Source organism: Aulostomus chinensis, chromosome 3 (genome assembly GCF_037954235.1).
Source record: "Aulostomus chinensis isolate RoL2024-O1b breed Wild chromosome 3, RoL_Achi_v1.0, whole genome shotgun sequence".
Classification (NCBI taxonomy): Eukaryota; Metazoa; Chordata; class Actinopteri; order Syngnathiformes; family Aulostomidae; genus Aulostomus; species Aulostomus chinensis.
Genome location: NC_141322.1, coordinates 1,690,911 through 1,702,951, shown reverse-complemented (window position 1 = coordinate 1,702,951; position 12,041 = coordinate 1,690,911). Strand labels below are relative to the sequence as shown.

The window sequence follows — 12,041 nt, the reverse complement described above, 5'->3', positions numbered from 1 at the left end:
CTTTTACAGTTAAAAATACGTCTCAGTGATTTTACATGTGAAGATGAACTCCTGACATGGATGTTCAGTGTGACGAACACGCAAGTGTTCATACCGGTTATCCAAAGCTTTGCTAGCTTGAATGTAACTGTGGCTAATCGTAGAAATATATTAGCTTAGTTGGTAGTGAGATGCATTCCATTTTCATTCTGTTTCAGTGTACAAGAGCTGCACTTCTGCTGAGAGCTGGCGGTGGAGAACCAACTCCTTTGTGTTTATCCAGAATAAATGTTCATCTGGTGTCTAATCATGTCTCCAAGCGCCAGAGAGACTGCTGGCCCACGACACCAGCCGCCGACATTTAGCTTGAAGCTAATGGACACTGATGGCTAAAAACAGCAAAACTGTCCAAAAATGTCAGTTTTACAAACCCTCAAGGTCGTCCGCTGTAATCCTCATCTCCTTAATCCAGCTGTATGATCAGTAATCCACAAACACTTGGACACTTGCAGCTAAAAACAGACTAACTAGAGTGGTTCTGTGCGATAGCGAGAATGTCCACATGTGCGTCTGTTCACTAGCTGGTAGCTTGTCCACGGAAGCCAAGAACCGCAGGTGTTACAGCTGATCGGACGTTGTTGGACAGTTTGGACAGCTGTTGCTAGCCCTCTGTCTCCTTTAGCCTCTAGCTAAAAGAATGTGACTGGCTGTGTCTGCCCTCTGGAGTCACAAAGAAGTGACCTCAAGACACTGGTGAGTACTTGAAAAGAAAAGGGTACTTTTTGGGTGAAGTACGACTCTAATTTACTAAACAATATTTGTTGATGATATGAGGCGCTGTGCTAGCAAAGCATCTGTAATGTAGTAGTAGTAGTAGTAGTAGTAGTAGTAGTAGTAGTAGAAGGGATTTTCATCTTCTGCAGCAGGCGCTCATTCAACCTGCAGGGTCATAACATTGTTATGTTGCAATAGACGACCCCGATGTGGTGAATCAATGAGGCTGCTAAAACTATCTTGGCTAACAGTGTCCTGATTCACAAGAGTATCAATGGAACGTAGCACACAGTGCAGCATAAACGCACATTATTCCAATCACGCACGACTGCTAAGGGCCCCATTATAGAGGATGTGGGGAAAAATGACACCCACAATCCATCGGCGCGATCACTTAATGGCGCTATCAAATTACAGCCCTGGCACGAGCTTAATCATCACGGCAAGAGCCATGTTTCAGGACCCCCAGGAGTCCTATGAAGTGGTGGTCAATGGTCACGCTACGATTGTGCGTCGTTCGGGGTGGGCTAAAAATTACATTTCCAATATTCTCACAAGCAAGACAGAATGAAGAGCTGCATGTGATTGGAGGAGGCCACGGCTGGTTGGAGAGAGCTTACCTGTGGTGACAGCCTGCCACCCCAGGGAAAATGGTGTCCTGGCCTGAATGGTGTATGCCGTAATTGGACTGTGATTATCAGGACCAGGCCTCCAGGACAGAGATGCTGTGGTATCAGTGATTTCTTCTACATGGATGCTGGTGGGGGCCCCCGGGGGACCTGAGGGAAAGAGGAGAGAGAGAGATAGACGGGAGGAGGGATATGTAAATCAGGAGGAGACGGTTGAGGGAGGCGTGGTGGGTTTAGCACCTGCGGCTACTGGAGCAAAGTCAGTTGAGCGTGACACTGTCGGGAGGTACTCAGTCTAATTATAAAGTACATTTTCCTCGCCGTTTGCCTGCCTGTTCATTCTACATCTCCTCACTTCATGACCACAAGACTCACTAACAAACATCTTCTGCAGCAGAAGAAACATTCATGTTGCTGAAATATCTGACGGTGGCGAGCTGAAGTGTGTGTAGCGGTAGTGAGTGGAAGCTGGAGGAGACGTCGCTCGCTGTCGGCGTACCTCTGACCACCAGGTCGACAGCGATGGAGATGCTGTCCACCTTGGTTTGCACGGCGCACGTGTACTTCCCAGCATGCCTCAGCTGGATGTTTCGGACCATGATGTCGCCTGCTGAATGCTGCTGTCATTGAAAACATGAAAACACACACAAACACACACAGTTCCATTAGCAACATGGCGAGCCTGCTATTGGAATGTAGGAGTGCCGACTTCCCAGCCACACGGGAGCAGAGCGCTCATTCTTACGTGCGTATGACTTGAAAAGTATAGCCTTTGTTTCCTGCTTCTAAAGGTCCGTGCATTTATTCTGTTGTCACAGAAAAGCAAACATCAGTCGTAGCGAGCAGTCAGTTCTTGAAGGGAGCCTTGCTTCTGCAGGCCCCCCTTCTACATTCACACTTCATCAGAGGAAAGTCGTCAGTGAGTCAGAGACAGCAGCGAGTCTCCACACCTTATTAGGAATACAGTCCAATTGTTTCAATAAAACACAGAAGTCGTGGTTTGAAGGAAAGAAACCCATTATTATATTTGTGTTCTAAGCAAACATGTCAGCTACACAGCAGCTGACAGACACCAGATGAAGCTTCTGCAGGTGAAGAACAATTCAAAATAAACCACAGGCAGCATTTTTCTGCCCATAAATAACAAACTTAATACAAACACCCCCCTGAATTTATTACCACAAGCAGCACAGTATCGATATACCATGAATCTTCAGTCACCTCCTGACCTTTACTCAGTGGAGGCTCTGAATGGTCGAACGCAGCGTCGATGTCTTTTATAGGTGAGGTTTTTATGAGCACGGTGTCACAAACAAAGTTCTTCCACAGAATACAAGGGTTCCTAATGATTCATCATGATCAGGGCTGCCAGCTCAGTGGGGAGGACAGGTTTCTGAGCAATAGCATGAAGAGGTGGAGACCCCCGCCCCCACACACACACACACACATACAGACACACACACGCACACACACACACACATACAGACACACACACACACACACACACATACAGAGGAAGAAAATGGATGGATGGATGGATGGAAGATGCTAACACTTCCCACCCACTACCAGCCACTGTGCTAAGCTAACTAGTCTGGGTCTCAGCTCTCTAACCCAGCACAGAAGTCTCTATTCTCTGGTCCGGCTCTGGGGATCATAGACAGTCAGAATATTGTTGTGACATTGCAAATACTCTTCCAGTCCTGAACCACTTTCCTCAGTGGTCCATTTAGCTCAGCTGCTAGACCAGGCATCCCGATGAGCCGCCATTCCTACTGCAGTCAGCTAAACTCATATCACAGGCTGGATGAATGCTGAAATCTGATTGGCTGCTGGATGTCAGGAGGGTTTCGTTTAATTTATATTAATTCTCAGTCGTTTCTATCAGTGCTTACCCAGAAGTCGCTCTGGCAGGGAGTGACTACAGTGGAAAGTAAAGTAAGCTGATTTATTTGTGATGATAAATGTGTCACTTTTGTAAACTGTGATATTCACAAGTAAGATCTGAACCATCAGACGCTCGACACGCTGCTGATTAACCCCTCGACAACAGCACAGCAGCATAACGCGTCTGGCAGACATCTTGTGGGTGCTGGCTGAGTGCAGGCAGATGTACTCTATGTCCTAAGCTTGTGTGCCGGTGCTTTTAATTCGTGCTGCTGACGCTCTTGAGCACTCCCAGAGTTTTGTTGCTTCCTGCGGCAGCTACACTTGTTGCTGCGTCTGTGTGTCGCATCAAAGAGCAGCTTGTAGTACAAATGTTTTAGAAATGCCAGCGCAAGCAGCACTTACAAATGCAAACAGTAATTTCCCCACTGAACTTACTCCGCCCACTTTTTCAAAGAATCCACCATGGTTGCCAAAGTGGATGAGCTGCTCATTGAAGAACCAGGTGAACTTGAGCTCCAGCGATGGGTCGTGGCTCACTTGACAGGGCAGGACCACGCTCTCCCCCACGGTGACGTCCAGCGTTGACGGCAGGGTGGTGATGATGGTCGGTTCTGAAACACACCACACACATTTGATCAAACACGCTGCTCTGCTCTCCTGGAATTACGTGGGATTTAATATGTGTGGGAAAAGCTGAGCCCCTCCATCATCTTTATGGATACATCAGACTGGGTTAACAGGGGCATGCAGAGGACCAAGCAGAGCTACAATAGCTGGTGGTGGTGTCTGGCAGGACTCTGGGACATGTCTCTCCTGCATCCTGACTAGTCTCCATGTGTCACTGTCAGCATAGCCTTCAGCCAGGAACAAAATTCCCAAAACACACAGCTATACGAAAACAGTAAACAGTGGCGAGCTCTTCTTCCAGTCCTCTCCACTCCCTTTACAGTCCTGCAGTGCATTACAGCGGCGTCCTGGGAATACGTGTCCTCTTATGTGCTCTTGAGTGTGAGCAGCGGAGGAGGGAGGAAGGTGCAAGGACACGGGAGAGGTGAGATGAGATGAGCCTTTGTTCTGAGAGTGTACAACACCTGGCTCCCTCTTGGGGGTGCTGTGATTACTCGGTTGAAATTGCCACTTTGAGCACAGAGACTAAATTAACCCTGGCAAATGATCCCTGGACACGCATAGATTCACCGAGAAAGTGCAGCCCGCGCAGTCTTCATCCAGACCAAATTCGATACCTCCATTGTATTGGCCTTCTCCCACCAATACACACACGCGCACACACACACACACACACACACACACACACTCTGAAAGTGATTTATCTTGTTGTTTTCTGATTGCAGCCCAGAATGCTATCAGCTGCTGGAGTTGGACACACACACCAGTCCTCTCTTGCTGGAGCTAAATGGTGAGCGATGGTGGGGCTGTAAGTACGTCATAATAATACACAGGAGGTGTCGGCTCCATCTGTGAAGGCTGCACACCAGTCGTAGAGCAAGTGCAATGGAGGGTTCCAAACACAGTTCTCCAATAAAAGTGCTTCAAATGAGGGGCTCTGTTGAGAGCGTTCCTTCGACCATGCCAAGAACAAGATGTTCCCCAAAACACAATTACAGAAATCAGCCGGTTATCCCACTGAGATCAACCCCAGACAAGGGTGGAGGCTCGACTACCAAGAATATCTGACCTGACTCACTCCAGCTCAGAGAGACTCGTCGGCGTTCACATGGTCATGGAAAACCTGGACAAGACCTGGAATTTCAACATATCTATTTCAAGGGCTGGAAAAGTTTCGGAACCATAAATGCAGCCTGAGAATTCAGTAAATGTCGTGTCAAAATTCCCTTCTTGAACACCTGAATATCAGAGTCCGTCTCTGTCGGTCAGTGTTGATTTTAGTTCAGCACGTTCATGTTGGGTCGAACTGTGTAGCTCTTCATCAGCTTGAGCGAAATCAACGCTGGTTTCTTGACGTGTAGACAGATGTAGTCACAGACGTGTGGTCTCATGTGTTGGTATGAATATGTGTATATGAATATTTAGTGATACAAGTGTGTTTGAACCCTGGCAATCGTCTCTGGTTGAGGGCTCTCACAGAGGTTCCAAGAGCCAATACAGTCGGCAGGTTTGTTTGTTTCTGCTCTCTCATCAGACACTAAATATAATGCACCCTATGATAAAGGTGAGGAAGAACAAAGACACCAACGACAGGGTTGTAAGCACATGGTCAGTCAGGAATACCACAAGTGAGACCACTGCAGAGGCTGGAGCTACTGGGTTTGTTAAAGGAAAATGACTGCATTTTCCAAAACTTCTGCCTCGACATTTATTGAATGCTGTTGATCACTGATAAAAATGATGAATAATAACACAAGGGAATGGTTGTGAAGCCACACATCCCATTAACTTTCTGGGCACATTAGCGCCACCATGTGGTAAATGGACTCAATTTTATATGATGCTTTTCTACCTTAGAGGCACTCCAAGCTCTTTACAGTGTCGTCTCATTCACACACTCACACACTGATGGTGGAGGCTGCCATGCAAGGCACCAACCTGCTCATCAGGAGCAATTATGGGTTCAGTATCTTGCTCAAGGACACTTCCACATGGTCACCGGGGTCGAGGATCGAACCAGCGACCCTTTGGCTGCTAGACGGCCACTCTACCCCTGAGCCATGCCGCTCATGTGGCAACAGGAATAGGCATGATATAGTTACATGCTGGTGTGGTCCGAGTGGGTCGACCACATCCATCTCTCATCAGTTAGAAACAGACGACAGCGCTGCTGGATACAGCAGGCTGACGAATCAGAGTTCACCCGTTGACGTGGCTCAAAGCCAGAAGGTACCGGACTGATTCAGCCTTATGACCGCCATGTCACCGCCACTGCATCCCAAGGAAACTGTTGCTGTTGTCCTACTGGGCTCCAGCTGAATGACATTAGCTCACGTCACGTCATTAACATGAACATTCACATGAACATTAACATGGACATTAACATGGACATTGACATGGACATTGACATGAACATAAACATGGATATTGACATGAACATTGACTTGAACATTGACATGAACATTGACATGAACATGAACATGGACATTGACATGAACATTAACATGGACATTGACATGAACACTGACATGAACATTAACATGGACATTAACATGGACATTAACATGGACATTGACATGGACATTGACATGAACATTAACATGGACATTGACATGAACATTGACTTGAACATTGACATGAACATTGACATGAACATGGACATTGACATGAACATTAACATGGACATTGACATGAACACTGACATGAACATTAACATGGACATTGACATGAACATAAACAGTAACATGAACATTGACATGGACATTGACATGAACATTGACATGAACATTGACATGAACATGAACATGAACAGTAACGTGAACATTAACATGAACATTAACGTAAACATTCACATTCAATACATGACCATTCACATGAACAGTAACATGAACATTAACGTAAACATTCACATGAACATTCACATGAACAGTAACATGAACATTCACATGAACAGTAACATGAACATTAACGTGAACATTAACATGAACAGTAACATGAACATTCACATGAACATTAACATGAACAGTAACGTGAACATTCACATGAACATTCACATGAACATTAACATAAACATTCACATTCACATGAACAATCACATGAACAGTAACTTGAACATTAACGTGAACATTAACATGAACTGTAACGTGAACATTCACATGAACATTAACATTCACATGAACATTAACATGAGACATTAACATGAACATTAACATGTGGGAATCATCATCAGAACATGTATTTAAACTCAAGTTCATCCCTCCCCAGTTTCCCTTTCAGCAGCTAGAGAACTCCAAGTGTGTCAGCTCAAACTACACACTAGCAGGACTGCTTCCACCTGTAGTCCACACACTGAGGCCCACATTATTCATCACTAGTACACAACCTGTTACCAGTCCTGTTCCTACAATCCTACTGTTATTTCTCCAGGGGGTGCTTGCTGTCCAGACCAACGTCTACATCTTCCCTCCTCCAGAGATTCACGGAGACAATGCTGGTGTGGCGAATATGCCGGCGTATTTGCCCACTCTGTCATCATCTGTGACAAATTATATGGACAATCAAGGTTGGTTACACAGCCACACACTGGGCTCCTGAGCATAATTTGATTGATTTCTATCTTGTATAATGCCTTGTTAGCTACTGCCCCAGTAAATGAGGGGATGGTCACCCTCTGACTTGGCAGGGTCAGGGTGAGAGAGAGAGCGAGAGCGAGAGAGAGAGAGAGAGAGAGTTCACACCCTGACACAGACATGGTGGCAGCTCACCACATGTTGCTGCTATTTTACCAAAATAAATGATTAAAAATCTTAAAAAGACTCCTGCTGGAGCCACCAAGTCGTCTCCAGGCGCACACACACGGCCCAACAACCCTGTCAGCTATCAATGAAGGTGGCGTCATCTGATAAAATGACTCATCTTTACTCTTCATCTCCACTGATGCTGAGCAGAGAGAAATGGGGGGGGGGGGGGGCATTATCTTGAAAGTTTCTACAGAATTAACTTCTCACTAGATCGTGTGTGACTGTACCACCGGTGTGGCATAACCAGTCAACAACAACAGAAGCTGCCAGCTTCTAAAACAGCTGCTTCAGGACTGCGGTCCACCTGTGGAAGAGTATCCTGTCATGGCGTTCATCAGATTCCACTGAAGGACGAACTGAAGATGTCAAACTGATAATCAAATAAGAAACGTCCTGCGGCCAGTTTGTTACGTTCTCCAAAGTACAATCAAACTGAAAGAAACCAAGAGCCACCACTCCAAACGTATTGATGAAAATAACACCAGACCCCTCAGTGCCACGACAACCAGCCACAACGAGGCCACAGGTTTTCCAGCATCTTAGAAAGCGCAGTTAGACATCATTCCAGCAGGAGTAAATATAACATCGAGTGATTCCAGGGACTTGCAGCAGCAGGATTCTGTATTTGAGAACAGAATTGGGACAACAAGAGGGAAAGAAATCAGGCCAGACAGATCTTTAAGGTTCAGCACCTCACAGTTTCAGGGGAATGATTGGATAGGAGCTCGCGGGCTGATGTGAGAGAATGAGGAGGCAGGACGGCTCTGAGCTGACGGCTCAGAGGCTACCTCTGCTTAGCCCGCCGCTAACTTGATGTGGATGAGTGATTCAATTGTGCGACTCTTAAACTTCCAAATGTTGCCACAACAAATGGATCAAAGTGTGGTAGAAGCCACGTTTCCATAAAATGAAAAGCGAATTTTGAGGGAGTCTTAGAGGTGCAGCACAAGAGAATACATGAGCCACAGAGTGGTTTGAAGTGAATAAACCCAGTCACATGGTTGGTATTTTCATCAGAAGATGGCGCCATAAGCAGTGTTACGATGGCTGACAGCAGCGCACCAGAAGAATCCAGCAGGTCGGCTCTTGACAGTTGTAATCCTTCTGCGGTGCCAGCTAGTACCGGACACACTGCTGCTTCTTTGGGAATTTCAGGAAGGTTTTTTTGGGAATGTGCTATTTTCATAAAAAGGAAAACGCGAAACAGGTTAGCAGTGTGGGAAGGGTTGTGTGTTTGGTGTCTCCCACACAGTAACGCCGGAGTGACCAGTGATGTGATGTTCTGCACTGCTGCTTTAAGCTCAATGAAGTCCTGACTTTCCCTCTGAGATTCGGTGGCGCTAGAGACTAAACTCCAGACTGCCCGGCTGGTTCGGAGGTTGTCCTCTCCCCCTTCACCCCAGGTGGCATTTGAATACAAAATGGCTGATTGACATTCTTATTTAATGCTGCAACAAATAAGAAATCAAGGAATCCTTTTGTCAAGTTGAGAATCGGGGAGCTCCAGCCCTCTGTAGGACACAGAAATGAGAGGAGTGAGGAGTCCCCTGACGCCTGGTGCTGCCAGACACACGACTTCCTGGCTCACAGTGGTCACACTCAGAAAAACTGCAAAAACAACATATGGGTGGGTGAGCAGAACACGGAGCCAGCAACGGTTACCAAATTACTCCCAGCTCCTCTCTTAAGTGTACAGACATGCCTCACATGGGCAGTTACAGCAGCCATCATGAATAATACCCGCACGCCTCCGCCGCCCTGCCCCCGCCGAGAGTCTCCTTCAGCATTAATGGTTGAAGGATTTAAAGTGTGAGCCTGTCTCTACCTCGACTATGTGTATATGTGTGTGTGTGTGTGTGTTCTGTAGTTTTCACACAAGGTGAGTAATGTGAGCTTAAATAATGCATCAAGAAGGCCATCAAAGAGCCTGGAGATCCAAGGACTTTAAAAGCAAATTTAGCAGAGCAAAGCTTCACCCTTCCAGCTGAGATTCACACAGATGATCCTACAGCACACAAACACACACTTCCAAAGGAAATGGGTTTCTTCCATAGTCGGTCAAAAGGGTTTTCCATGCAGATTAGCAAGTATGACAGAGCATATCTGGTTCACACCAAACATTTGAAGAATCCTCCTGGGTTCTACTCTTTATTTCTAAAAGACTTCATTGTTTGGGAGCAAAATTATGCTCCGTAATGAAACCAGACCACTATCATTACTTTCAAACCAACAGAGGACTGGTTTCGTTCGTTGAAAGGCAAAGCTGCGTTGGCATAAACCTGAACAAACCGCTCAGAGTTGGTCCACTGTTTTGTTTCTTTGTCACTCCTCCAGCCAATAGTGGTGGCAGAGACTGGACGGCGCTCCGGCTGAGGCTCAGGTGGCAGCACTCGCATCATCAAGTCATTCTAGTGGTCATACTGCAGGACCTGCGGCCACATGTTAAGATGCGGCTCCGAACGAGTGGCGAAGCTCTGGTCTCCTACAGCTACAAAGGCTTGATGGTCCCTGCTGATGTGATGCTTCACCACTGGCCCTCCACATCCTCAGCAGGCCCTCCAGGTTGGAGTCATCACCTCCTCTCAGGTTCAGGTGAGGTTCCGTCTCTTACCGTCACTCCATCATCCCTACATTGACTGACTCACTGGTACCATCATTAGCTGAAGTGCTTTCTGCCAGTCCAACTATCTCACACCTCTCATCCCCCAGCTCCTCACCTGTGCCTTCCCTCACTGCCCCCTGGCCAGTAGGAGTAGGAGCCCTCTTCCTCCTTCCTCGTCACCCGTAGCACTGGAGCAGCCCTGCCCACTCGCTGGTGGTGTCATGGGGCTCCGCCTGAGGAGAGACCCGGTGACATGTACCCGTCAAGCTTTGGAGTCCGCTGCTTGAATCAGACCTCCTTCTCTGACCCAGCGCCTCTGCATTCATGGCCCCAATGGCACAATAATCAGAAACGAATTCTCTTCTCTCCTCTTCTCCTTCTCCTTCTTCTTCTTCTCATCTCACCTCTGTTTTTGAACCTCTTCATCAAGAAACTGCCAGACTCGTGGCTGAATTCAGCCCGACTCAAACTCTCTTCCTGGCTGCTGTCGGCGTTCCTGAGGAGGCTCAATCAGAATTAGCTCTGGTACGTATGGGCGCCAGTATTTTTGAGACTTGTGACTCTTTGCATGTGTGTTAGTGGGCAGAATATTTCAGAGTGCAACAGGATCTTCACCTTGGCTAGGATGAGATTCTCCTGGTAGACGTTGATACTCATTATCTGTAACTGGCTGTGTGTGTTCCGCCATTTGTGCCTTGTTCGTGCTGTACAGAGGAAATAGCTGCTCCCATCACACACAATGTTTCGGTATCACTACCTCACACAAATGCGAGGCTTTGCAAAACCGGCCTTTGACCTCAGCACCACCCTCTCTCACTCCTCGGTCACGCCCTTTGCTGGACCAAGGCCCTGCTGCCCAGGCTCTGCTGAGCGATGGAACGTGGAACAAATTCCTCCCTAATTCTCTGACATCTTCTTGAGGATGAACTGTTGGTCAACACAAAAATGTGAATTTCATGCTACATCAGATTTGCAGCTCTGTCATCAAGCGATGCTTCCTCGGCTACGATTGGTCATCTGGGGACAGACATACAGGCACCAAATTCATGTCATTGTGTGCAATGGTTTTAAGATATTTCAGTCTGGACAAACATGGTGGGCAGTCAGACACTGTACGCTACGCTAACGTGGCAAAAACCTTCTCAGATGTGCAGTTCTTTTAGATTTAGCTGAACTTCTCTTACCTTCTGGAAAGACTGCGATTTTTACCTTTTAAAAGGTTCCATGACCCTTCAAGAAGCCTGCGTGCAGCCCTCAGACACTCTGGATATGGAGGTCTATATGGTAGTGGAGGTATTTCACTCTCTTTCTGTCTTTCAGTCTATTCGTTTATTAGTTGCACAATCAACATTTTACCACTAATTTACCACAGTTTCCTTGCTTCATTCCAACCTGGAGTGCTGGGTGGCTTCATTCCAACCTGGAGTGCTGGGTGGCTCATCACAAATAAAGAGTGGGCTTTGAATGATATTGTGTCTTTCTACGTCTGTGATTTTTATACTGCTGATGCTCATGAAATGCATGTCTGCGTGTGCGCGCTCGTGTGTGTGTGTGTGTGTGTCTAGGGTGGGGTAAAAATACAGTGCAAGGACAATGGCTACGACACAGTGACCAATAACACTGGACAGATGAGTAACCTTCTATTTTCACCGGGCAAACAGAAATGAAGCAGCGTGATCTCAGCTCACTGACCAACCCTAATGATCTGAGGCAGCCTTAATTGCAAAGACTCATCTCCAG

The 12,041-nt window shown here is 46.8% G+C and overlaps 1 protein-coding gene across 7 annotated transcripts in view; it reads right to left on the bottom strand.

Annotated features, from left to right (window-relative positions):
* cntn4 (contactin 4) overlaps positions 1 to 12,041 on the bottom strand; it is a 150,596-nt gene that overhangs the window by 11,709 nt on the left and 126,846 nt on the right. For 4 of the 7 annotated variants that reach the window (XM_086197551.1, XM_086197569.1, XM_086197564.1 and 1 more), the window contains 3 exons: positions 3,708 to 3,883; positions 1,882 to 2,002; positions 1,374 to 1,532 (listed from right to left, as the gene is read on the bottom strand). In XM_086197551.1, the coding sequence (XP_086053677.1) occupies positions 1,374 to 1,532; positions 1,882 to 2,002; positions 3,708 to 3,883 (456 nt within the window). The remainder of the gene's footprint in view (positions 1 to 1,373; positions 1,533 to 1,881; positions 2,003 to 3,707; positions 3,884 to 12,041) is intronic. The other 3 variants (XM_086197557.1, XM_086197574.1, XM_086197594.1) reach the window with 1 other exon arrangement.